This window comes from Monodelphis domestica, chromosome 2, assembly GCF_027887165.1.
Source record: "Monodelphis domestica isolate mMonDom1 chromosome 2, mMonDom1.pri, whole genome shotgun sequence".
Taxonomy (NCBI): Eukaryota; Metazoa; Chordata; class Mammalia; order Didelphimorphia; family Didelphidae; genus Monodelphis; species Monodelphis domestica.
Window position 1 is genome coordinate 181,679,054 of NC_077228.1, and position 26,636 is coordinate 181,705,689.

Below are 26,636 nucleotides of genomic sequence, written 5' to 3' on the forward strand. Positions count from 1 at the left end.
CATAAAAACATGGCATACAACATGAAGAAGTGTCCTAAATCTCTTATAATCAGAGAGATGCAAATCAAAACAACTCTGAGGTATCACCTCACACCTAGCAGATGGGCTAACATAACAGCAAAGGAAAGTAATGAATGCTGGAGGGGATGTGGCAAAGTAGGGACATTAATTCATTGCTGGTGGAGTTGTGAACTGATCCAACCATTCTGGAGGGCAATTTGGAACTATGCCCAAAGGGCAACAAAAGAATATCTACCCTTTGACCCAGCCATAGCACTGCTGGGTCTGTACCCCAAAGAGATAATGGACAAAAAGACTTGTACAAAAATATTCATAGCTGCGCTCTTTGTGGTGGCCAAAAACTGGAAAACGAGGGGATGCCCATCAATTGGGGAATGGCTGAGCAAATTGTGGTATATGTTGGTGATGGAATACTATTATGCTAAAGGAATAATAAAGTGGAGGAACTCCATGGAGACTGGAACAACCTCCAGGAACTGATGCAGAGCGAGAGGAGCAGAACCAGGAGAACATTGTACACAGAGACTAATACACTGTGGTATAATCGAACTTAATGGACTTCTCCATTAGGGGCGGTGTAATGTCCCTGAACAATCTGCAGGGATCTAGGAGAAAAAAAAAACACCATTCATAAGCAGAGGATAAACTGTGGGAGTAGAAACACCAAGGAAAAGCAACTGCCTGAATACAGCGGTGGAGGGGACATGACAGAGGAGAAACTCTAAATGAACACTCTAATGCAAATATCATCAACATAGCAATGGGTTCAGATCAAGAAAACATGTAATGCCTAGTGGATTTACGTGTCGGCTATGGGGGGGGGAGGAAAAGAAAATTATCTATGTCTTTAATGAATAATGCTTGGAAATGATCAAATAAAATATTGAGAAAAAAAAACATGGCATACAACTGCAGAAAAGCAGAAATAATAAATGCAACCTTTTCAGATCATAAGGCAATAAAAATAATGATCAGTAAGGGTACATGGAGAGCCAAATCAAAAATTAATTGGAAATTAAATAATATGATTCTCCAAAATTGAATACTCAGAGAACAAATCATAGAAACAATGAATAATTTCATTGAAGAAAATGACAATGATGAGACATCCTTTCAAACTCTATGGGATGCAGCCAAAGCAGTTCTCAGGGGAAATTTTATATCCTTGAGTTCATATATTAACAAATTAGGGAGGGCAGAGGTCAATGAATTGGACATACAAATCAAAAAACTTGAAAGTGAACAAATTAAAATCACCCAGAAGAAAACCAAATTAGAGATCCTAAAAATTAAGGGAGAAATTAATAAAATCAAAAGTGATTGAACTAATAAATAAGACTAGAAACTGGTATTTTGAAAAAAACAAACAAAATAAACAAAATATTGGTCAATCTAATAAAAAAGAGGAAAAAAGAAAATCAAATTAACAGTATCAGGGATGGAAAGGGAGAACTCACCTCCAGTGAAGAGGAAATTAAGGCAATCATTAAAAACTATTTTGCCCAATTATATGGTAATAAATATGCCAATCTAGGTGATATGGATGAATATTTACAAAAATCTAAATTGCCTGGATTAACAGAAGAAGAAATAGAATTCTTAAATAATCCCATATCAGAAAAAGAAATTGAACAGGCCATCAAAGAACTCCCCAAGAAAAAATCCCCAGGGCCTGATGGATTCACAAGTGAATTCTATCAACCATTCAAAGAATAGCTAATCCCAATACTAGACAAACCATTCGACATAATAAGCAAAGAGGGAGTTCTACCAAATTAATTTTGCGACACAAATATGGTACTGATCCAAAAGCCAGGCAGGCCAAAAACAAAGAAAGAAAACTACAGACCAATCCCCGTAATGAACATAGATGCAAAAATCTTAAACAGGATACTAGCAAAAAGGGTCCAGCAAGACATCACAAGGGTTATTCACTATGATCAGGTGGGATTTATACCAGGAATGCAAGGATGGTTCAATATCAGGAAAACCATCCACATAATTGACCATATCAACAAGCAAACCAACAAAAATCATATGATTATCTCAATAGACACAGAAAAAAACTTTTGACAAAATACAACACTCATTCCTATTGAAAACACTAGAAAGAAGGCTTTTCCTAAAAATAATAAACAGTATATATCTAAAACCATCAGCCAACATCATCTGCAATGGGGATAAACTAGATGCGTTCTCAATAAGATCAGGAGTGAAACAAGAATGCCCATTATCACCTTTATTATTCAACATGGTACTAGAAACACTAGCAGTAGCAATTAGAGAAGAAAAAGAAATTGAAGATATTAAAATTGGCAATGAGGAGACCAAGCTATCACACTTTGTGGATGACATGATGGTCTACTTAAAGAATCCTAGAGAATCAACTAAAAAGCTAGTGGAAATAATCAACAACTTTAGCAAAGTCGCAGGATACAAAATAAACCCACATAAGTCATCAGCATTTCTATATATCTCCAACACATCTCAGCAGCAAGAATTAGAAAGAGAAATTCCATTCAAAATCACCTTAGACAATATAAAATACTGAGGAATCTATCTGCTGAGACAAACACAGGAACTATATGAACACAACTACAAAACACTTTCCACACAACTAAAACTAGATTTTAGCAATTGGAAAAACATTAATTGTTCATGGGTAGGACAAGCTAAAATAATAAAAATGACCATCCTACCCAAACTTATCTATCTGTTTAGTGCCATACCAATTGAACTTCCAAAAAACTTTTTTACTGAATTAGAAAAAACCATAACAAAGTTCATTTGGAAGAACAAAAGATCAAGGATATAATGAAATAATGAAAAAAAATACAAAGGAAGGTGGCCTTGTAGTCCCAGATCTCAAACTATATTATAAAGCAGTTGTCATCAAAACAATTTGGTACTGGCTAAGAGACAGAAAGGAGGATCAGTGGAATAGACTTGGGGTAAGTGACCTCAGCAAGACAGTGTATGAAAAACCCAAAGAACTCAGCTTTTGGGACAAAAATTCACTATTTGATAAAAAACTGCTGGGAAAATTGGAAGACAGTATGGGAGAGATTAGGTTTGGATCAACATCTCACACCCTACACCGAGATAAACTCAGAATGGGTGAACGATTTGAACGTAAAGAAGGAAACGATAAGTAAATTAGGTGAACACAGAAGAGTATACATGTCAGATCTTTGGGAAGGGAAAGATTTTAAAACCAAGCAAGACTTAGAAAGCATCACAAAATGTAAAATAAATAATTTTGACTACATCAAATTAAAAAGGTTTTGTACAAGCAAAACCAATGTAACCAAAATCAGAAGGGAAATTACAAACTGGGAAACAATCTTCATAACAAAAACCTCTGACAAAGGTTTAATTACTCAAATTTACAAAGAGCTAAATCAATTGTACAAAAAATCAAGCCATTCTCCAATTGATAAATGGGCAAGGAACATGAACAGGCAATTTTCAGACAAAGAAATCAAAACTATTAATAAGCACATGAAAAAGTGCTCTACATCTCTTATAATCAGAGAGATTCAAATCAAAACAACTCTGAGGTATCACCTCACACCTAGCAGATGGGCTAACATGACAGCAAAGGAAAGTAATCAATGCTGGAGGCGATGTTCAGAGACTGATACACTGTGGTACAATCGAAGGTAATGGACTTCTCCATTAGTGGCAATGCAATGTCCCTGAACAATCTGCAGGGATCTAGGAGAAAAACACTATCCACAAGCAGCGGACAGACTGTGGGAGTAAAAACACCGAGGAAAGGCAACTGCTTGACTACAGGGGGTCGAGGGGATATGATTGGGGATATAGACTCTAAATGAATATCCTAGTGAACATACCAACAACATGGAAATGGGTTCGTATCAAGGACATATGTGATACCTAGTGGAATTGTCGTCTATGGGAGGGGTGGTGGGAGGGAAGGGAGGAAAAGAAAATGATTTTTGTATCCAATGAATAATGCTTGAAATTGACCAAATAAAAATAATGTTTACAAGTGAAAAAAAAAGTTGAGGAAAAAATGAAGGTGTTAGATTTGTTAACCTCTATGGTCCCTTTTCAGTTTTAAATCTATGATCCTATAAAGTATGTTGGAGCCAGATTGTTGAGGCCCTTAAATGCCAGTCTGAGGAGCTTGCATTCTATCCCATAGTCCTTAGGGGGCCACCAAAGAATATTAAGCAGATTCCTTATTTTGGCAGCTTTGTAAAAGGTAGATTAGAGGGGAGAAATGGAGGCTCTTAGGGAATTGAATGATTTTTAGCCACATTTGGGGAGAAGAGGGTACAAAAAAACAAATTCAACCACTCTTATCTGCCTAATGATAAGGAGTCTTCTCCCTACTTTCTTCCACTCCCCAAAGTCTAATTGACCCACAAAGGAAAGGCCATATTTGGGGGTCTATATTTACCTTTTCTGGACTGCCATTACATTCTTTTTTGAGTTTCAAATATAAAACTGCTGCAGTCCCCTAACAATATTCAGTGATAAATCTTGCTTGTTACTGGTATTCCCATTCCTTTTTTAAATCCCATCAAAACTGTATTTCAAATATGAAGGAGGAAGAGGAGGAGGAAGAGCCTCAGCTTCTTTATCTGTAAAGTGGGAATAACAATAGCCACAGTAGTAATATCTAGCGCACCGGGCAGTTGTGAAACTCAAGTGAGATCATATATGTAAAGCACTTTACAAATTTTAAAGCACTATATAGGAATAGGGATGGAGCCTGTGGTTTCTTTGGTATGGGGAACAACTAGATAAGGAATGCCCTTCCACCAATGCAATTCAGCCACAGAATTATCCCAGGCACTGAGATGTTAAATCATTTGTCCAAGGTCACACAGCCAATATATATCAGAAACAGGACATGAACCCAGGGTCTTCCTACTCTGAGTTCAGCTCTCATATAAAATAAGAAATGTTTTAATCACCATATTATTCTCACACAAATATATAACCCAATGATATCATTTGTTGAATTGTTTTTTAAAACCTTTACCTTCTTTCCTAGTATTAATTCTAAGACAGAAGAGTGGCAAGGACTGGCAATCAGGGTTAAGTGACTTGCCCATTGTAACACATCTAGAAAGTGTCTAGACCAAATTTGGACCCAGGACCTCCCATCTGTAGGCCTGGCTGTAGCATTTTAAATAATCCTGTCTAAAATTATGTGCTGAGGGGCAGCTAGGTAGCATGGTAAAGAGAGTGCTAGGTCTGAGTTGGGAGGACCTGGGTTCAAATTTGAACTCAGACACCTTAACCCCAATTGTCCAGCCCTTGTCCTTCCTCTGTCTTAGAATAGATACTAAAACAGAAGGTAAGGGTTTAAAAACAAAAAAAAAAAAAACCTATCTGTTCTGGGCAGGTTTCCAAAGGAACCTGTCCTGTACAAGGAACCTCTCTTGGCATTATGGCTAACGAGATACATTTTAATGGTTCTCTTTGTTGTGCTGTCAACTAGTCATTTCTATTCCTTATTATTCCATTTGGGGTTTTCTTGGCCAAGATACTGGAGTGGTTTGCAATTTCCTTCTCTAGAACATTTTACAGAGGAGGAAACTGAGGCAAACAGTTAAGTGATTTGCCCAGGGTTACAAGCATCTGAGCCTGCATTTGAATCCAAGTCATCCTGACTCCAGAGCTAGCACTCTATCTACCTACTTATACATTTACATTTATTTATTCACCTATTTTATATTTTATATTTTAAATAATTTAATTTTATTAGATTTATATATGATTTTATATTTAAAATCATATAATCTTATATACCTATTATTTTGGTTTTTATGTACCACTACCTAGCTGTTTCTTCCTTTAAGTCCTAGCAAAAATCTCATCTTCTACAGGAAGCCTTTCCCAACCCTTCTTTTTTATTTGTTTTTTGTTGTTTGTTTGTTTTTTTAATACTTACCTTCTGTCTTAGAATCAATATTGGGTATTGGTTCCAAGATTAAAAGAGTGGTAAGGGCTTTGCAATGGGGATCAATTGATTTGCCCAGATTCACATAGTTAGGACATTTCTGAGACTAGATTAGAACCCAAGACTTCCCATCTCTGGGCTTAGCCCTCAATCTACTGAGCCGCTTAGCGGTCCCGCCCAACCCTTCTTTTCTTTTTTTTTTTTCTTTTAAACATGATTCTTTTAATAGATGCAGGAAAAGCATTTGACAAATTCCCTACAAAAACACCTCCCAACCCTTCTTAATTTGGGTGCCTTCCCTCTCTTATTTCCTGTTTATCTTATCTATAAATCAATTGTACAGAATTTTTTTTATATGTTAGCTCTCCCATTAGATTGTGAGACCCCTGAAATCAAAGATGGCTTGGATTTTTACCTTTTGTACCCCCAGTCCTTAACACAATACCTGTCACATAGTAGGTGCTTAATAAATATTTATTAATTAATTGCCTCTGCCACTAAACGACAGAAACTATGTGATGCTGTCATTACATGACTGGTTGATCATTTCCCTCATTTATAAAACAAGGAAAGCTTACTTTAAAGTTCCAAGAACTTCCAAAGAGATAATAGAATTAGGTGTGGCTAGGTACTTCAGTGGATAGAGAGCCAGCCTGGAGAAGGAGATCCTGGGCTCAAATCTGGCCTCAGACACTTCCTAGCTGTGTGGCCCTAAGTAAGTCACTTGACCCAATTGCCTAACCCTTACCACTCTTCTGTCTTAAAACCCATAGTTAGTATCAATTTTAAGATAGAAGTTAAGGATTTGAGAGAGAGAGAGAGAGAGAGAGAGAGAGAGAGAGAGAATTAGCTAATGGAATTAAATGTTAAAAGCTCTATACCAATCTCAGGTACTGTTGTTTTGCAACTGGGGCCCAAGGAATCTGAAGTTTGGGGTCAGAAAGTGAGAAAGGGGCTTATATATCCATCCATCCCCAGGCAAGAGGACAGAAAAGTCTTGAGGGAAGAAATAGTCAAGTGGAAAGAGACATTACTTTGGCCTTTAACTGTAGTAAGAGAGACTTTCTTCTAGCCTAAGGAATAAAAAGGAGTCAGAGGATCTGGGTTTCCATCCTAAATTCTGCCATTTATTCCCTCAGACAAGTCACTTAACATCTTAGGTCCTTGTTTTCCCTATTTGACAGCAATGTGGGTAGCTAAATTCTTAGATACCATTGAGCTCTATATCTGAACCTGTCCTAATGATGGTTATTAGACATTGGGTTAAGATGCTCAAGGAGAGGGGTCATAAGATCAATTAGAGCTGAAAGAGACCTCAAAAGCCTTCTAAGCCAATCCCCTCATTTTACAGATATGGAAACAGATCCAGAGAAGTTAAGTGACTTACCCACAGTCACCAGGATAAGTGTCAAAGATGGAGTTTGAATTACTTTCCCCAGAGGCTAACAAATGTAAGAGATGGGCCTCACAGGTCTAGTGTTAAGCTATAGAATCCAGTAGCAAATGTGGGGTGAGGGAATGGCATAACTTCTCCTCTCCCAGCACTGAAGAGCAAAGGCCACCATGATCAGCATTTATTGCATTGCTTCAGTCAAGCTACAGTCTACCACACTTTCTTCCTTGGGAAATGGAAATGAACAATTTAGTTAATTAACTCCAACTTGGAGGGCAAAAGGAGGAACAAAGAAAAAAAAACTACCAGAATTATGGAGTCTGCCCAGGCAAAATCAGTATTTGACTTCCCACTCACCCTTCAGTTCCAAAAGAGAAGAGTCATGAAGCCAGGAAGCTAGCTAGCACAGTGGATAGAGTGCCAGGACTGGAGTTAAGAGAACCTGGCCTCAGATTCTTCCTGGATTTATGACCCTGGGCAAGTCACTTAACCCTAATTGCCTAGCCTTTGCTGCTCTTCTGCCTTGTGACCAATATTTAGTGTTGACTAAGACAGAAGGTAAGAGTTTTTTTCAAAGAAGTCATAAAGCCAGAAAATTCAATAGTTCCCCCTCCCAACAGACAGCCATCTCTGGAGAGCAGCCCTTCTGGATAACTCCCTACCTCCTGGGCCCTAGTTAAAGACAAGGATAAAGACCATGCAGAAACTCCAGGGTAGAAAAACGCCCAAGGAGAACGAGCATATAAGTGCAAGTGACAGCATAGGTTGTGCCTCCCCTTTGTCCCCTTTGTCCCAGGCTGAGGCTACTTCTTCCAGAAAAAGTTAACCTGTCATTCTTCAGTCTCTATTTCCAGAGGTCCCCCCCCAACTTTCTTCTCCACCAAGTAGTATAGAGGGACTTTTTACAGGAATTCCATTTGTCCTGCCTCCCTTCAAACCTTGGTTTTATAGAGTGGATACCCACAATATTCAGTAAGAACTCTCAAACTGCCCAAAGTTTTAATCTGAAACTACACATACACACACAAATGTTACTAGTGTCTGTAGATTTATAAATATATGTGCATATATGCATAAATATACATAAGATATACACACATCATAAATATCATATGTAATATATATTAGCCACAACCAAAGCCAAGCACAGATGGAATCAGGCAGAAGGGACAATTTGGAAACAGATTTTTAGAGTATGAAACACTCCTGACACTTCCTTTTGCCTTTTTTTTTTTGAGGAAAAGACATGAGAGCAGAAAGCCTATTTCCTCCTTTCCAATTTTGTCTCTTTTGAATGGTCTGAGCCAAGCTGGACAAGAGGCATTAGGATGCAATGATGATCCTTAGGCAGAAGAGAGGCTTGAGAAGAACTGGAGCCAATCAATTGGATCTAATTGGATCATTACAATGGATTGTAATAAACAGCTCCTGTGCACAAGCAGAGCATTCAGGTGGGGCTGGGGGGAAAGAGATCAGTGGAGAGGAATAAGGGTCATTTTATGCAGGAGATAGGGGCTGGCTTGGCCCCAAAGTGCCTTGCGCTTATCCATACCACCCCCACCTCCCTTGTTTTTGAGCCCTAAGAGTCATGGAAGTCACTTCCAAAGCAGTTTCCATTCCCTTCATGGACAGGTGAGGTAGTTCTGCACCTTAAATGCAATGCAGGGTGTTAGATACTAAGAGAACCAAACTCTTAAAGAAAACATGTAGGAGGATGACAAGGATGAGTAGAACCACCCCAGGTTGGATTAAAGAAAAGCATCTTTAATCCTAGGGGTGGCTGAGAGCAAGTTTCAGCTCTTTCCTTCTTCCTTACCTCCATCTCCCTTAGACATGGTAGAATCAAACCAAAGGCGAGCAGGAGCAGGAGTTTCCAACTTCCCCCGAGAACAGTTCCTGGGATAGTTCTGTCTGGAGCAACAAGGGCCACCCCCACCCCAACGTCCCCACTCACCCACAAGGCCCTTTGAAACCCCCACAGCAAGGGAGGCACAGGATGTGTTCTAACTCACTTCTCCCTAATATGAAATCTCTAACCTAAATGTTCAAACTTAGGGAAGAATCTACTGGCCCCAGAGCCCACCCTGCCGCCTCCCAGTCTGCTGCTGGGACCAAGTATCCCGACTGGTCCTTGCACCAAGTAGGGGGAAGAAATCTTTCCAACTTGTATCCACCAAACTCCCTTCCCCACTCCATCCCCCAAAGAACACAAACAAGTTTGAAGTGCATCAATCAACTTTTAATGTCCAAGAGAGGAATGGAGGCAGAGCAAGGGGGATGAGGAAGGGGGGCAGCCACCCCTGCTCCAAAGAGAATAAAGACAAAAAAAGAGATGAACACAAACCAGACACTTTCAATTGGCCTTACAAGTCAAGGGAGAGGGGGAGGGGGAGACAACACAAACTCAAACATTTAAAAAAAAAAATCTAATATTCAAGCAATTTATCACAGACAGCACATCCTTCATTGCCCAGTTTATAATACAAGGAACAGCCTATCACTGCCCAGCCCCCCACCCCCACCCCCCAATGCAGGTTTCCTCTAGCATTGTAAAGAAAGGTGGAAAGCACAGAAGACTTGGGGGAAGGGTAGCCCATTCTGCCAGGATTTAAAACTTGAAAAAATGAGCTTTATTCATCCCTTAATTCCCCAACCTCTACCCAACCCCCAACGGTATTTTGGACAAGACGCAGGAAATCAGCAGTTCAAGGCATTAGCTTTCCCACTCCTGCTTCAATTCCACAAAGAGGACCAATTTTGTCCTCTTTAAGCCTCCACATTCTCCTAGTCCCTTCCTGTCAGTGGTTCCCTTGCTTCCTTCAGGATTTTTTCCCCTTCATCTATGCTGCAAGAGTAGTTCCCATAGGAATCCCCCCCCAAATCACTTAAAACATCCACAAAAGCCACAAGCCCTGCTCCCCCAGCCCTGAAACACAGTCATGCACCCTGCCAGGGGTTCCATATTTTACCAAGTCACACCCTCCCTAGTCTACAACTGAGAACTGGTTCCAAGGATAACAGGTTAAGACTTCTCTAGTTGTACTAGTTGTTCCTGGGCATCCTTCTGTCAAGTCTCTGCTGGAATCCAGTAGTTATCTCCTGGGTAGGTCATTGAAGAGCTACCCCACAATCATGCCCCTCTACAAACAGACACACACAGACACACACATTCTGTCTCTCAAAGACTCCTTCTCAAATACAGAAAGGAGGAAGGTTCAGACCCAATCCAAGTCACTGGAAATTCCCTGACCCATCAGTCAACAAAGAGGCTATTCTAAGGGGACTCTTCCAAGGAAGTGGAAAAAGAATTAATGAGTTGGGACTTGGCCAGGTGGGGGATATGGAATGAGAGAAAAATGGAATAATCTTGCCCCTAGCATCCTCCCAATCTGAGCACCAGCAGGAAAAAAAAAATAGCCTAATGCACCAAATCCACAAAGACACACACACACATACACACCTCTTAAGACACTCCCTTAAGCACTAATGAAGACAGCAAGACAAGTCTCTGCCCCACCCCCCCACCCCACAACATAGAGCTTCCAGGGCCTCTAGAGGATCTCACCCCCTTGCCCTCTCCCCTACCCAACTCACAATCCAAGAACACTTGGATTCACATTAGAGGGGAACAAATCTCCCCCTTCCTTGATCCCTTCCCCCCCATCCCAACCCTAACACATCATCCCCCATCCCCTAGCTTTCCTCAAGCCTTTCAAAGAAGGCAGCCACCACTGGGAAGGATTAAGTTGAGCACTCCAAAATCCTGGGGGGAAGGGGGGGGTTTGCTTCTCCTTTTTAAAATTTGAGGGGGATGGGAGAATTTGTTTTGAGAGATATTTCCTAGTGCAATACAACCAAAGGGGGGAGTGTATTTTTTTTTTAATTAAACAGAAAGCAGCCTTCTTCCCCAGGCAACTAAACAGAAGTAGGTTTTTTGTTTTTGTTTTTTTTTTTACTGCAACATATACACATGAAGTCGAGTATACAATCCATGCAGTAGCACAGCCATTGGAGAGGAAATCCTGGTGCCAGCCTTCAGTGCATAACAGTCCCAGCTCCGCCTGCCACCATCGCTGCCCGCCTCCACCACCGCGGCCACCGCCACCACTGCGCCACCTAGCCGGACTTGAAGAGAAGGATTGCAACTTGACCCAAGTAAAAATAGATGAAGTGCTTTGTCTCGTGTGTGACGTAGCTGCCAAAATTTCGGCCCACGATACAATGCCACGTGGGATTATATTTCTTGTCGAATTCCTAAGAGGAAATAAGAGTTGGGGTGATGGTTAGGGAGGGTCTGGGGAGAGGGGTGAGATCAGGGAAATCTCTCAGCAGCAACTGGGCCCCCAGGGAGGGTGAGCTTACCTGACTCTGCTCGGCGCCACCCCCATGATGACTTCAGCTCTCCAAGCTGTAGGAGCTCAGGTTCTAAGGCTAACTAGGTTCTTCCTCCCCACATCCATTAATAATGAATCACACCACAGGCTAATTATTCCAGCCACTCTGGCCTTGGCCACTGAAAGCACTGGTCATCTTTCTCTTTCTCTCCCCACCATGCCCCAAAACAACTCTGGTCCCTTCAGTTAATCTGCATTTGGGAAGTCTGGGAGGCCAAACTGTCTCTAAAGTTTGATGGGGAAGACTTAAGGCTTTATTGCCTTCCAAAGGACTAAGTCATCATGGCCTCAAGTGGCAAATAGGGTCCCTGAAATTCTGAGAGATGGAAAGGGAAGAAGGTATTCCCCAAATACCTGGAAACGTGGCTCTCTAGAGATTGTCTAGTTAGTCAACCCCTATAAATCAGCTTAAATTGGGGGGGGGGGGGGGTGGGCAATGAGGTGGCTCAATGGATAGAGCACCAAAAGTAGTCGGGAGACCTTGGGTTCAAATATGGCCTCAGACACTTTCTAGCTATGTGACCAAAGGTGAGTCACTTAACCCCATTTGCCTAGCCCTTGCCCTTCCATCTTAAGAGTTATTACTAAGATAGAAGTAAAAAAAAAAATCAACTTAAATTCAATAGAATATAAATACTACATTCTAAGAAAATGTAAACTCTTTGAGGGTAGTCATGGTTTTATTTTCGTCTTTATAACCCTGATGCCTAATACAACATCTTGCACATATTAAGTATATTCATTCCTTTGAATTTATCCTCTTTCAGGTCCAGAATGGGAGACAAGAGCTGAAATATGATGATAAAATTCGAATTTGTCCTTTCCAGGGGCTAAATCTCACCAAGGTGGACAATCTTCTATCTCTCCATACCTAGCAGGTGTTTTAATTCTTTAACTGTCCTACAGAAGCAGTTTTAGGACACCTTGAGAAAGAGGTAAGTGTAAGTAGGTAAGGTTTCTTGTGACCCAGCTAAGGTGGATAAATCCTCCCCACAGCCTATAGTTCAAACAACTACATATAAGAGGCAGTAGAGGCAGCTAGGATCTGGATATCAGAAGTCATGGATTCAAATCTGGCCTCAGATACTTCCTAACTGTGTGACCCTGGGCAAGTCACTGAACCTCAACTGCCTAATAAATAACCCTTACCTCTCTTCTGCTTTGGAATCAATACTTAGTATCAATTATAAGACAGAAGTTAAAGATGTTTTAAAAAAAAAAGGCACTGGTATAACAGAAGTAGGTAAGAAAGTGGTGCTTTGGATAATGTTCCATGTGGAATAAGGAAGATCAGAGTTCCAAGCCAGGCTCAAACAACTGACTAGTGGTGTGACCCGAAGCAAGTCAGCTTTATCTCAGCCTCAGTTTCCCCAGTTTCTGTAAAATGGGGGTCATAATAACATCTATTTGACAGGGTTGCTTTAAGGATCAAATAAGATAACATTTGTTAAGAGGTTTGTAAACAGCAATGTAAATATGAGGCATTATCCCTGTTGTCATATAAAGAATATTAGATTAAGGACCCCAAGAGACCTGGACTCTGGTCCCAAATCTGCCACCAACAAGCCGAAGCAGTCTGGAAGGAGATGGCGTCTCTTCTCTGAGTCTCAGGCTCCTCACCCATGAAATTCAGAGGCTGGAATAGATGATTACCATATCCAAGCTGGAAGGAACATTAGGGATCATCTGGTTCAACCTTCTCATTTTACAAGAGGAAGAAACTGAGCCTTAGGGGTCAAACACCATGCCCAAAGTCACACTGCAAGTCACTGGCAGAGCCATGAGATCAGAACCCAAGTCTCCCCACACCCAACCCTGTGTATCTAGAATTGGTCTCTAATGTCCGTCCTAGTTCTGAAAGACTCCAATTCTAAGAGGTCACTCATTCCCAGATGGCAAAGGGCCATTTCCCAAGTGAGACACAATATTCTGATCAGAACCGTCACAAAGCATTTCCCCCCAACTGGTTCCTGTCATCATTTTAGAGGTCATGTTTTCGCTTTAGACTGTTCAGTAATTGGCCACAGGGCCCCAATATTTACTGCTTCTCAGAAAAGCACTTAATGATCTGCAAAACAAACACTAATGAAGACATTTTAAAGCAACTTTATGATTTAGGATTCCAAATACTAAATTAAAAGGGCAGTAATGATTAATATCACTTCCTTTGACTCTGGAGAGCAAGAGGCAACTGAATATGAGAAGATCTTTGTCACTTACTACCTACTACCTTATTTTGGGAAGGGGAAAATCCCTCCTGTTTTTATCTGTAGTGTAAATTCTCATGCAGGGGAAGTGTGGGAAGAAAACAGGTCTTCAAGTTCTGCCTTGGACTCATACTGGCTTTATGACCATGGACCAAGGTTTGGAGTAGTTACTAACATGCATTTCCAGTGAATCACATCAGTGAAATCAGATTCAGCGTCACTCCCCATTTCCTCTCAAATCCTATTCAAACCAGCCAAGATATATTTAGGATTTAATGTTGCTGAGTTGTCTAGGTCTAGGTCTCTTCTCCCCAAGTGGCTGGGTCAGCCTTCCCATTCCCTAGCTGGCCCCTTTTCCCAAGCCATACCTTCTTGATATAGGCAGCAATGTCTTTCTCTATGTTGTACTTCTCCATAGCCTGCGTTGCACAGTCAACTGCATCCTGCTGCATGTCCTCAGACATGTCTGCGTTCTTGATCACTGCCTTCCGGTCAGACATGGCGACACTAGAGCACAAACACATATGGCGGTCAGTCTGGCGACTCACTCCAAGCTGGACACTGGGGGCAGGTGGCCCTGCATTGATGAAGAGCTATAAAGTTCTCCCAAAGTTAGGTAGCTGATTAGAGACACTGGCCAAAGCCCAGGAAGAAAGGAATAAGAAATAAAATTGACTTTAAAGACTGGTCATCAGCAAATATGAAACAAATGGAGGTAATGAGTAACAGAAACTCCTCTGACTTTGGCTAGCAAGAGGTATCTGAGTGTGGGAGATCAAAGAACTGAGAACTAGAAATGGGTTCTAGACCTGACTGTCACCATGTAAGTGACAATGTCCAACTGACCTGCTTCACCTATGAGACTCAGTCTCTTCATCTGCAAAATGAATGAGTTGGACCAGATTCTAAGGTCCTTTTCCAACTCTTAAATCATAATTCCTATTTTAGAGAGTAAGAGGCTTGGAGAACTCAAGACTCAGGACTGTGCCAGCCTCCCACTCGGACCTCATTGTACTTTGAATTCTACTTTGACTGTCCTCTAACCTTCCTCCCCTGCAGAAAAAGCGTGTCCCATGGTTCAGTGCCTTAGTGTCAACTCCACCACTGATTTTCCATATAACTTGACAAGTCAGTGTCTCTGAGTCTCAGTTTCTACATCCACCTAAGGGATCTATCATAACAATCCTCCTCCTCACCTCACTGGGATACTAAAATATGTTGTAGCAATAAGAATTTAAAGGGAGAAATCACAGGGGTAGATAAGAGCAAAGTGCTATGAGTGTCAGTATTTCAGATGATCTATGATACCTTTAATGGAGATAGTACCTTTACAAGTGACACATAAATAGGAAAAACTTTAATGCTCTTTGCTTCCCATCACTGTCAAAAACAACAACCTCTGGAAATATTCTAGAGAAGCCACAGATCCAGAGTTTAGCCCTTACTTAGAAATAAAAGAGAAGCCACCAGAGGGCACTCAGGCTTATTTGTCTATGTCAAAACAGTACAGGAGGATGTTCAGGTGAAGCCCAACTCCCCATTTCCCCCACTTTCCATCCCCCCAGAAATATCAGAAGCCATGAAGATTCCCATCTCTGTGGCTTATATCCAACCTGCTGAGCAGGAGTGGCTTCTCATCTTATCCTCATTCAGGCATGTAGGCAAGATCTAGACTGTGAGAACTACAAAAGGCTCCTCAAAAATCAGAAGACAGAAAGTTTAGTAGCCTCTGGGGCAGGGTCTTAGAGAACTCTAGTCTTTAATCCCCCTTGCTAAGGTTTAGGAAACCAGAGCTTGATTCAAGGTATTCCAGGATTTGCCTATGGCAAACAATCCCTCACTTGGTGTTTGTAAAAAAGAATAAAATTGCTACAACTTCGACTGCAGTGAAAGATACTAAAGCATCTGAAGTAGGATGCTTCTGCCTGCAAGTGAGGTGACTCAAGCTATAGGAATTAAAAGAGCAATCTTTCACCCCTAAGTTAGTAGTGCCTAGGAGGCGCAGCCTTCTTGTATGAAAGAGCCAGGAGACAAGGCTTCAATTCTGAAGTTAGTTGTAACATTCTTTCCTTGTTCCCATAAGAACCCTGCCAGACCTCCCTCCTTTATCCCATTCCCCATCATGACCTTGGGCAAATCACTGGGCCTCACTTGATCTCATTTGAATCTTCCCACTTCCCAGATCAGCTAAATCCATAAAATACAGTCTAATCATTACTATTTTAAAGAAAGTTTTATCCTTATCATTCCTGATTCAATGGAAATATACGAGAGGCAGATAAGGAAAGCTCTTGGGAACAAAAGGGATCTTTTGGATTTAAATCTCATTGGTATTGCCTAGTAGTCTCTGCTGCTCATCAAAAATTTATTTATTCAGAGTTACTATAAGGAGAGACTGTTTATAAAGCCAAGAGGAGGGTGAAAGGAAAAGGTTGGGGGTGGCCCCAGGAAACACAAGTACAAATTTAGCTCCTTTATCTAGCAATTTCACCTGCTCCACTGCCTCATCCCCCAAAGTCCAAAGGAACAACTTTGTTACAGTAATTAAAACCCAGCCTACTCTCCAGAAAAGAGTCAGCCAAGTTACATAATGTCAGTCTTGTGACTACAATGCTACAATTATTCCCCCTCCCCATGCCCCTCTACACACTCATACATCCCAGAGGCCAGCAAGCAAGGCCAAAGGAGAGAAAAGCCCTCAAGGCTTACCCCCCTTCGGTGGAATAAAGACCCTGCCCTCCATACAGAGAACTGAAAGGGAACTAGGAAGAGTTGAGTCATTAGATACTTTTTAAACAACAGAAGAGGGCTAAGGGATGCAGACCCAGGTCCCCCTAACCCTCACCCTCCATTTTGCATCAGGTCCATTAGAGATGGAATTTGAAGAGAGTCAGAGCTTCCCAGTTCCCTCAAGAACATTCTACTTCTCCCTTCCTAAACTCTAGGAAGTCTGTCCACAGCCCAGCACTGTGCTGGCTGGGGATGTCATCCCTTTTTCCTACTCCCCCCTTCTTCTTCAGGTGTTTGATCTCCAAAAGGGGATCGCTGAAGGGCAAGTGCGGCTCAGAAGTAAAAGCAAAATCCTTTTTTTTCCAGTCAGTCAGCCAGTCGGCCTGCCTCCCTCCTCCTTCCCCCTCATACAAACCCTGCCAGGTCTGCAGGGCCTTGTCCACTGAGCCTCCCTCACCCCACCCCCACCGGCCTGGAGCTGCGCCGGGAGTGACTGGGCGTCCTCTCTGCAGGAAGGACACCCCGGAGGGGGGCAGCATCGGGAGCCGCGTCACGCCCGGTGCCCTCTCCACCCCATCCCCCTCCTCCTCCCTCCTTCCTTGGGCCCCCAAACATCAGAGAATGAGAATCCTATTGGGGTGGGTGGGGAAACACCTCTGCAGTCTGGGGCCCTCTCGGGACAAGTCTAAAGGGGAAGATCCAAGCCCAGAGTGATCAGCTTTCCCCCTACCCCCAGGCAGAGACTAGAGCTGCCTACAAGTAGGAGGGTCAGGGAAGTCGGAATCTCAACCCACCCTCCACCTCCACCGGGCAAAGGCTAGGGCTGCCTAGGGGCAATCCAAAACTAAAGGGAGACCTAAATGAGGCCCAGACCCGAGGATACAGGAATCCTACTCTCCTACCCGCACCCGCACCAGGCAGCCCCTGGAGCAATCTAAGGCTAAAGGGAAGTCTAAACTCTAGGAGGTCGTAATTTTCCCCTCCCCCACCTGGTAGAGGTTGGGGCAGCCTTCGTGCAGTCCAAGACTAAGGAGGAACACGGAGTGGCAAACTGCACCGAGCTGATGCTACCCCCCAGGGGGAGAAGAGCGATATGGGACTGGAGTCCAAACTTGCTCCAGGCCTTGGGAGCTGCAAGCAAAGGCCTCAGATTCCTCCTTCTAGCCCCAACCTCTTTCCATCCCCTCGCACCCCCCCCCCTCCTTTGCAGGATGATAAAGGTGGGGCTAGGAGGCATTGTGGGAAGCAGCAGTAGGAACCGCAGAGGGCAAAGCAGCTAGGCAGCCTCCAAACTGGCCCAAGGAACCATCTACAGTCCCAAGAGGTGGGGGAGGAGGAGCGCAGACGAGACTAAGGGCTGAGGTACCCAGGGCCCGGTCCCTTAGCCTGAGGCCACCACTGTCCTTCCCCTCCCCTCCCGCCCCCTCCCACCTCCACCAGGCGCCCCTAGCAGCCAGCTTCAAGTCCCCACACCAGGTCGCCGCTTTGGATCGGTTCCCTCCCCCATATCTCTCTCGGGAGCCCCCTCCCCCATGTCTCTCTCGGGAGCCCCCTCCCCCAAGCACGCACCCAGCCAAGCACACCCTCCCCCTTCCTATGCACATCTCCTACCCCAGCGACTCACCTTCACAGTGACAAGTCCACGCACGCAGCCCCCTCGAGGGAGCAAAAATCAAAGGTGGTTGGCAAGGGAGATGAAGCGGGGGAGGGGGCGGGGGCAGGGGGAGGGGGACGGGGGCGGTGTCCCCTTTGCTGCTCCTGCAGCTGCAGCCGCCGCAGGTCGCTCAGCTCCAGTGCTCCCCGGCCCCGGCCCCGGGCGCGCAGTCCTTACTTCCTAGCTTGCTTCTTTCTTCTCTCTCTCCCGCGCCCGCTCTCGCTCCCTTTTTCTCTCCGGTGGGTAGGTAGCTCCCACGCGAGCACTGCTTCCCTCAGCTCTTCTCTGCTCTGCTGCTAAGCCCCGGCTGGCGCGCGGCCCCCCCTCTCAAATAGAGCCCCGCCCCTGCCCCCCCGCCCCTCCTCGCGCGCCGTCGCCAGCCCTCCCAATTGGCTGCGCCAGCCCGGCCCCGCACTGCGGGCTTCTCCCCGCGCCGCTCTCGCCCCACATCTTGTTTCCTCCCACAATGCCCCTGGGCAGAAGGAGGGAATGGGAAGGGGAGGGCTGGTTTAAGGAGGGGCTGGGGGTGGGGAGGGAGGAACACCTTATAGAGGGGGAAGGTGGAGAGAAGGTACAGTCTGACCATCTAGAAAGAATAAACGCAGAAAACTCAGGGAGAGGATGGATGGCGATGCTGAACCTGTTAAAAACTAAATCCTAGCCCAGCTCTAGAGAGAAATGGGTTGGAGAACCCTACTGCAGGAGAAAACAAAACAAAACAAGGAGACACCACACCTGTGGAAAAGGAGGGAAGCGCACAGCTCCATAGAGGGGGGATAGGAGGGGGATAAACAGTCGAGTCTCCTTTTCTCCTCCACGTTAATGAAAGACTCATTCTGGCTCCCCACTCCAGCCTCTGAGCCTAAGTCAGTGATAGAAAGCTTTGGTAACCCGTGGTTCTTCTAAGATGCACAATGTCTGCTGATCACCCTGGAGAAACATTTCTGCTCACAGCATTTATTTGTCTGGGCAGAGCTGGGAGGTGGACGTCCATGTGCAAAAGTACCACGTAAATTTGGTTTCAGGGATCCCAAAAGCTCTTCATCCCAGTCCATTTTATTTCAGCAGTGATGTCTCTCTCCAGAAACAAAGTAAGCTGTTTTGGGCCAGTGAATCAAACACACCAGTCAGTAAGAAAATGCTTTTGGCTGGAAAGTTAGCTGAGGAGGTTGAGTGGGAGAGGGATGACAAGGCTGAATAGTATGGCTGCCTAAAGCTGAAGCAACTGTAGTGGCAAAGATAGAGTGTGTACCCAGGATGCTCAAAGAAAAGAGCTAGAAATATCTATTTCTTTTCTTAGGTCTGTTTCGTCCAGTGGGTATGCCCCCTAGTGTGATGGGTAGGGGAGGTTTCTTTCCAAGCATGAGATCATGCCCATAACCCATCTGCCAACTAATTTCTAAACTGTGGGAGAATGAGATTCAACCCTTGAGCATAAGGAATCGATTTGACTTGATGTTTCCCAATCCACATATACAATGATGTTTGCATGCCTTGCCTTCCTCCTTAGATTGTAAGCTCCTTGAAGACAAGGTCTATTTTTTGCCTTTCTTTGTATTCAAGCACTTAATACAATGCCTGGCACATAGTAAGGGCTTAATAAATACTTGTTGACATATTCATTACAGAAACATGGGTTTTTGTTTGGAGATTTCTGTGGGGTACCTCCACATGGCATGCCCACTGGCACCCAAAAAAATGGATAAAAACAAGTGAAGATTGACTGGGACTCTCGTTATAGGAATTCCCTTCCCCTTCTCCATAAAACTGAGCTAAGAGATAAGCTCTCTGACTTGATCTCTCAGGGACCTTGAGAAGAGAGAGGAGTATAGGTCAGTAGACCTGAATTCCTGTGGAGGATAGGGGAGGAATCTGTACCACTAGGACCATTTTCCTCCTGTTAAGAGCAGTTGGTAGTGTCAAGGCAGAAACACATAGCAGAGGTAGACAAGTGCTTCTACAAGGCTTAAAAATAGAAATCCTAAGAGTGGACATCCCCAGCTCAACAAACAGAAGCAACCAGGGCACTTGTGGACTTCCTGCAGAAGGATATGGCAAAGACAGTCAAGGACATATCTAATCAGACCAAGAGAATAGTTCACATTCAATATTCATGAACCCCAAACTCATATGTGGAAGGGAGGGATTTTTTAATTCCCAAGGCAGCATGATTCAGAATCTAGTCTTCCAGCCAGGGAAGGGGAGATTTCCTGAGCAGTGCTTTGACAGCAATAGAGTTCTGATACTGAACTTTCTAGAGCAGGGGTTTCTAACTTTTTTGGTGTCATGAACCACTTTGGCATAATCTGGTAAAGCCTAAAGACCTCTTCTCAGAATAATGTTTTTAATTACATGAACTAAAACACATTGGATCATAAAGAAAAACAATTATATTGAAATAATTATTTTTAAAAATTTTTAAACAAGTTCATGGAACCCAGTTCTAGAGAGAAAAGGGAATTTCCTGAGGCAGCATGCTATTTGAAGAAAGAAGAGGATCATTTTCTTAGGTCCTACACAGCATCCTACTTGTTGAGCCAAGCCAATGAGTCACTTGGACAATGAAGTTACCATGGGAAGAAAGTTACTTGCAGCAGAGCTCAAAATGCAATAAACCACAGAGAAATGCTTTAAAATCTGGGGAAACCAGGTAGGACTCTGTGGGAAGGGAGAATGTACCAGAATGTCAAAAGTTTGTCCCAATAGCAACTAATTCAGTTCCTTTCTGTGGCATGCCGAGGTGCCTCCAATTCAATGTGAGTTCCTTAAAAGTAGAGACTATCTTACTCTTTTTTTTTGTTCAATCCCCAGCATTTAGCACATGGTACTTTGCAAACAGTAAGTCTTTAATAAATGGGCTGAAGTTAATAAGTACATGAAAAAGTGCTCTACATCTCTTATAATCAAAGAGATGCAAATCAAAACAACTCTGAGGTATCACCTCACACCTAGCAGATTGGCTAACATGACAGCTATGGAAGTAGGGACACTAATTCATTGCTGGTGGAGTTGTGAATTGATCCAACCATTCTGGAGGGCAATTTGGAACTGTGCCCAAAGGGTGATAAAAAACTGTCTGCCCTTTGATCCAGCTATAGCACTGCTGGGTTTGTACCCCAAAGAGATAATAAGGAAAAAGACTTGTACAAGAATATTCATAGCTGCGCTCTTTGTAGTGGCCAAAAATTGGAAAATGAGGGGATGCCCTTCAATTGGAGAATGGCTGAACAAATTGTGGTATATGTTGGTGATGGAATACTATTGTACTCAAAGGAATAATAATAAAGTGGAGGAATTCCATGGAGACTGGAACGACCTCCAGGAAGTAATGCAGAGCGAGAGGAGCAGAACCAGGAGAACATTGTACACAGAGACTGATACACTGTGGTACAATCGAAGGTAATGGACTTCTCCATTAGTGTCAATGCAATGTCCCTGAACAATCTGCAGGGATCTAAAAAACACTATCCACAAGCAGAGGATAAACTGTGGGAGTAAAAACACTGAGAAAAAGCAACTGCTTGACTACAGGGGTGGAGGGGATATAACTGAGGAGAGACTCTAAATGAACACTCTAATGCAAATACCAACAACATGGAAATGGGTTGGAGTCAAGAACACATGTGATACCCAGTGGAATCATGCCTCAGCTATGGGAGAGGTGGGGGGGGGGGGGGGAGGAAAAGAAAATGATTTTTGGTTTCCAATGAATAATGTTTAGAAATGACCAAATAAAATAATGTTTATTTTTAAAAAATAATAAAAAAATAAAATAAATGGGCTGAAGACTAAGAGTCCTACCTCTCTACTTATCATTTTTGGTGGGACAGAGTGAGTCTGACCATTTCACTCCCCTACTAAATAAACTCCATTAATTCCCTATTGATTCCAGGATCAAATATTATTTCATCTTTATGTCTTCTCTCCACTTTTATCAGATCTTGTTCATGCATTTAACTGGGGACTGTAGTACTGGGCTGCTAGAGAACTATTCCCAGAAACTCCGAGAGATGAAGAAACAAGTGTCTGGTGTACCTGAGGGACACTAGAACAGCATGTATAATGGAAAGAGGATTTGGCAGTCAGAGAATCTGGGTTAGATTTTTAACTGTCTATTACCTTTATAAACATAAACAAGTTACTTCTCTCTCTGGGCTTCAAATTCCTCATCAAGGGTTTGGACTAAATGATCTCTAGGATCCTTTCCTACTGTAAATGGTCTGATACTTTCTATCACAAGTCCAGAATCTGAAGCCAACTGTGTTAGAACAAAATTCTCCTCTTGATTTCTTTTATTTCTTTCCTTGACCCTTCCCTTTCTTTTCCCCTTTTTTCTCCCCTCAAACTCGTAAAAAGTAAAGATCTAGTGCCCTCTATAACATTGCCCCTTGAAAATAAGCATAGGAAAAAAAAACATTGTAAGCTCAGTTTGGCTGTGTTATTTATATGTTCTGGCTACTATGCATCACAAAAGCAATCATGCATTTTGTTAATATGAATGCAGTGTTATTTCTCTGTAAATTTATATTCAATTATAATTATGCTTAGATTTATGCTGCTTCAATTGTAATATCATCTATGTACAACCATAAAGAAAACTTAGAGAAACATGATAGTATTTATAGGAAGAAGAAAGAAAGAACTGCAAATAGCAGTGGCCCTTCCCTTCATGGCCATTCCCCAATAATTCTTTCACCCAGTTCGTAACTATACCAGAGCTGTGTCCAGATGCCTCCCCCAGGAGCCAACAAAATATCCTATTTAATATAACCGTTCCCTCTCAAAGAAGAGTACCTACATTGGGGTAAAATAATTGCCAATCTTTTTTTAAACCCTTACCTTCCTTCTTGGAATCAATACTGTGTATCAGTTCCAAGGCAGAAGAATGGTAAGGGTTAGGCAATGGGGGTCAAGTGACTTGCCCAGAGTCACACAACTGGGAAGTGTCTGAGGCTATATTTGATCCTAGGACCTCCCATCTCTAGACCTGGCTCTCAATCCACTGAGCTACCCAGCTGCCCCCAATAATTGCCAATCTTAAGGAAAGTCCAAACCTAATTCCTCCTTGAACTCCATGCTGAACTACCAGTCTACACACCTATCTAGAAATACTCCTATGTCTAGCCTTTCCTGAGATTATTTGCTTATCCAGAAAATTTTGCCATATTACTGTAAGCCATCTCATTAATTCTATTAGATCTTGCTTTATTTCCAAAGCACCATTAGCAAGTGAGGGATTTGAAAAGAATGGTGGGATACCTACAGTATATTCATCATAGAGGAAATCAATTGTCCTGTCTAAAGAACCTGACTACTAGGTGGCACCATGGATGGAGAGCTGGACTTGGAATCCAAAAAAACTAAGTTCAAATCCTGACTCAGAGACATTATCTCTGTGATGTTGAATAGTTCACTTGACCACTCTATGGCTCAGTTTCCTTATCTGTAAAATGAAGGGGAAGTTAGACTAGATGTCAAAAGACTAACCATTAATAACAAAGCTAATAAAAATCAAGATTCAGCCCATATTCTTGGTGTAGTGATCCCTTAAAATCACTAGATTTGGGTTTGGATCCAGATTTGAATCAATGCTTTGCCACCAACTAGTAGCAGAACTTTCTCTAGGCCTCAGTCTCCTCATACATATAATGAGGAAATTAGATTCTACCAGTTCTAAATTCTATGACCAATTAGATAACAACAGTAAAGATGGTATATTGCCCTCTACTCAAAGTAGCTTGTCCTTTCTCCATGGTACAGAAAGGGTGATCAACATAACATGAATATTTATGGATTGCTGTGATGACATGAAATAGATGTAGAATCATATAATCTTAGAGCTAAAAGGAAAGGCAGAGGCCCTGTAGCCCAAGCCTTACCAAAGGCTGAACTTCCCAACAATTCCATCTTAGAACCAGGTCATCTTGGATCAGGCAAGAATGAATCTCAAGGCCTTGCCCCAATGAATTGGCTTTGCTCTGTCTCATGGCCACAGATTATTATATCACTATGACCTTGGTTAGATATACTTATATTTCAGTGGTGTCATATTCACATAGAAACAGATCCCTGTGGGCTTCATGTTGACTTAGAAAACCACAAATTGTTGGGTTGGGCTATATTGTATTTTTATTTATTTTATCATATTTTATTTGTTTCATTTAACGTTTCCTAGTTACTTTTTAATATGACTCCATCTGTTACCTACCTGCAAGAGTTTGACACCTCTATTTAGATCTAAAGGAGTTCAGCCAAGTGAAAAATTGGAGATGGGGAGGAGCTATGAAACCCACTAATCAGACATGATGAGTTTTGTTTTGTTTTGTTTGGTGACTCTCTTGTATGACCACCCAAGGGTACATCCTAATTTGTGGCTGATGGAAAAAATAGGCAGAGGAGGGGGACATGAAGGTGGTGGCCCTCTTAATGCAAGGAAATAAAAGACTTAACATATGTTAGTAACACATTTTCCCCCATAGGATCATAGGTAAAGAAACAGGAAGGACCTCAGAGGTCCTTTGTAGAGTTGTAAAAAATGAGGTTCAAGATCAAAATGGATATATGATCTAGACATAAAGGGAAATATAAGCAAATTAGAACAAGGAACATATTATCTATCAGATTTATGGATAGGAGAAGAATTTATGAATAAACAAGAGATAAAGAGCATTATGAGATATAAATGGGATAATTTTGATTATATTAAATTTAAAAAGTTCCTTACAAATAAAATTAATGTAACCAAGATTATAAGGAAAACAAACAGAAAATTGGGGAAGGGAGAGATTTTATAGATAGATATCTCATATACAAATATATAGAGAATTTTGTCAAATTTACAGGAATAAGAGACATTCCTTTAATTGATAGATGGTCAAAAGATATGAACAGTTTTGAGATGAATTATCAAAGTCATATATAGGCATATAAAAATGTGCTAAACCATTACTGATTAGAGAAATGTAAATAAAAACAATTCTGAGACATCTCATTCCTATCACCTTGACTAAAATTAAAAAAGCCAAAAATTACAAATTTTGTAGAAGAAATAGAAAAACAGAGACATTAATATACTGTTGGTGGAACTATGAATTGATTCAACCATTCTGGAGAGCAGTTTGAAATTATGCCCAGAGAGTAATAAAACTGTGTCTTCTCTTAGACCCAGCTATCCCACTGTTGGGTCTGTTTCCCAAGAATTTCAGGGGAAAAGGAAAAGAACCTATGTGCTTCAAAATATTTATAGCAACAATTTTGCATTGGCAAAGAACTGTAAATCGAGGGAATGTCCATCAATTGGGGAATGGCTAAATATGTTGTGACATATTATTGTGATGGAATATTGCTGTGCTGTAAGAAATGATGAACAAGTTAATTTTTTTAACTTGGAAAGACTAACATTAAATTATGAAGAGCAAAATGAGTAGAACCCAGAGAACATTTTATACAATTATAGAATTTGAAGAATAACTTGCAGATAAATGTCCACCTCCAGAGAAAGAACTGATGACTAGAAACAAAAAAGACTTAATTTATATATAATTTTTTTTTTGGTCAGACAATGTCTTCTGTGGTGCAGGGAGGTGAGAGATGAAGTGAGATATCTGGGAATTTCAATGTAACCATCAAACAAGTAAGTTAATTTAAAAAAACTTAAGTGAATTTCAGAGAAATTAAATTATTTTCTTAAGGTTAACAATCAAGGGAGGCAGCATGGTTCAGCAGGCAGCTCACTAGACTGAGTCAGAAAACCCGGGCTTGAGTCTTTGCTCTGTCATTTATTCTGTTTGCCTTGGGTGGTCATCTCCTTGAGCTTCACTTTCCTTATCTATAAAAGTAGTTGTGGAGGTGAGAATAGACTTGATGCTGTCTAAGATCCTGTTCAGCTCTTATTCTATCATCCTGTGATCCTAACTATTCAAAGTATTCAAACCTACTTCTGACTCAAAACCCAGGACAGTTTCCACTATTCCACCCATTTTCTCCCCAAAACACCAAGATGAATACCACCCACCCTCAAACCAGAGAATAACCCTCACTATTTGTCTACATGTCTCAGCTAGACGCAGTAACTGCAGAATGGTTTGCTCTGGGATAGAGGTAAATTTGAATAGGGCCATTCTCTGAGAGTAGTCATTCTTTTTAGGTTTCCATTTCACTACCTCCCAGCTGAAGCAAGTACACAAACAGGTGACCTCTTTTTAGAATAAGGAAAAGCAATGATCTCATTATGAAAGAATAGTAATGCCCAGTAAATGAAGTGAGACTTCATATAGAAATGGGGCAGAAAATGTCC

At 42.1% G+C, this 26,636-nt stretch overlaps 1 protein-coding gene across 2 annotated transcripts; it reads right to left on the reverse strand.

Annotated features, from left to right (window-relative positions):
* Positions 1-9,572: 9,572 nt before the first annotated feature.
* On the reverse strand, positions 9,573-18,669 carry DYNLL2 (dynein light chain LC8-type 2). 2 transcript variants are annotated; one of them, XM_007481827.3, is made up of 3 exons: positions 18,311-18,669; positions 14,325-14,463; positions 9,573-11,609 (listed from the first exon to the last, which is right to left on the reverse strand). In XM_007481827.3, exons 2-3 carry the CDS (start codon positions 14,454-14,456, stop codon positions 11,472-11,474), a joined length of 270 nt encoding a protein of 89 aa, XP_007481889.1. In that variant the 5' UTR covers positions 14,457-14,463; positions 18,311-18,669; the 3' UTR covers positions 9,573-11,471. The 2 variants fall into 2 exon arrangements, with proteins under 2 accessions (XP_007481889.1, XP_001363123.4); XM_001363086.4 differs by lacking the exon at positions 18,311-18,669 and adding an exon at positions 17,676-17,938.
* Between the last annotated feature and the right edge of the window lie 7,967 nt (positions 18,670-26,636).

Excerpts from the sequence above, each read along its gene's own strand:
- DYNLL2 (XM_001363086.4), bottom strand. The coding sequence starts at position 17,923 with ATGCCTCCTAGCCCCACCTTTATCATCCTGCAAAGGAGGGGGGGGGGT. Across the intron at positions 14,464-17,675 it reads GCTGCCCCAACCTCTACCAG|TGTCGCCATGTCTGACCGGA; the intron begins GTGGGGGAGGGG and ends TTTGTGCTCTAG. Across the intron at positions 11,610-14,324 it reads TTGCTGCCTATATCAAGAAG|GAATTCGACAAGAAATATAA; the intron begins GTATGGCTTGGG and ends ATTTCCTCTTAG.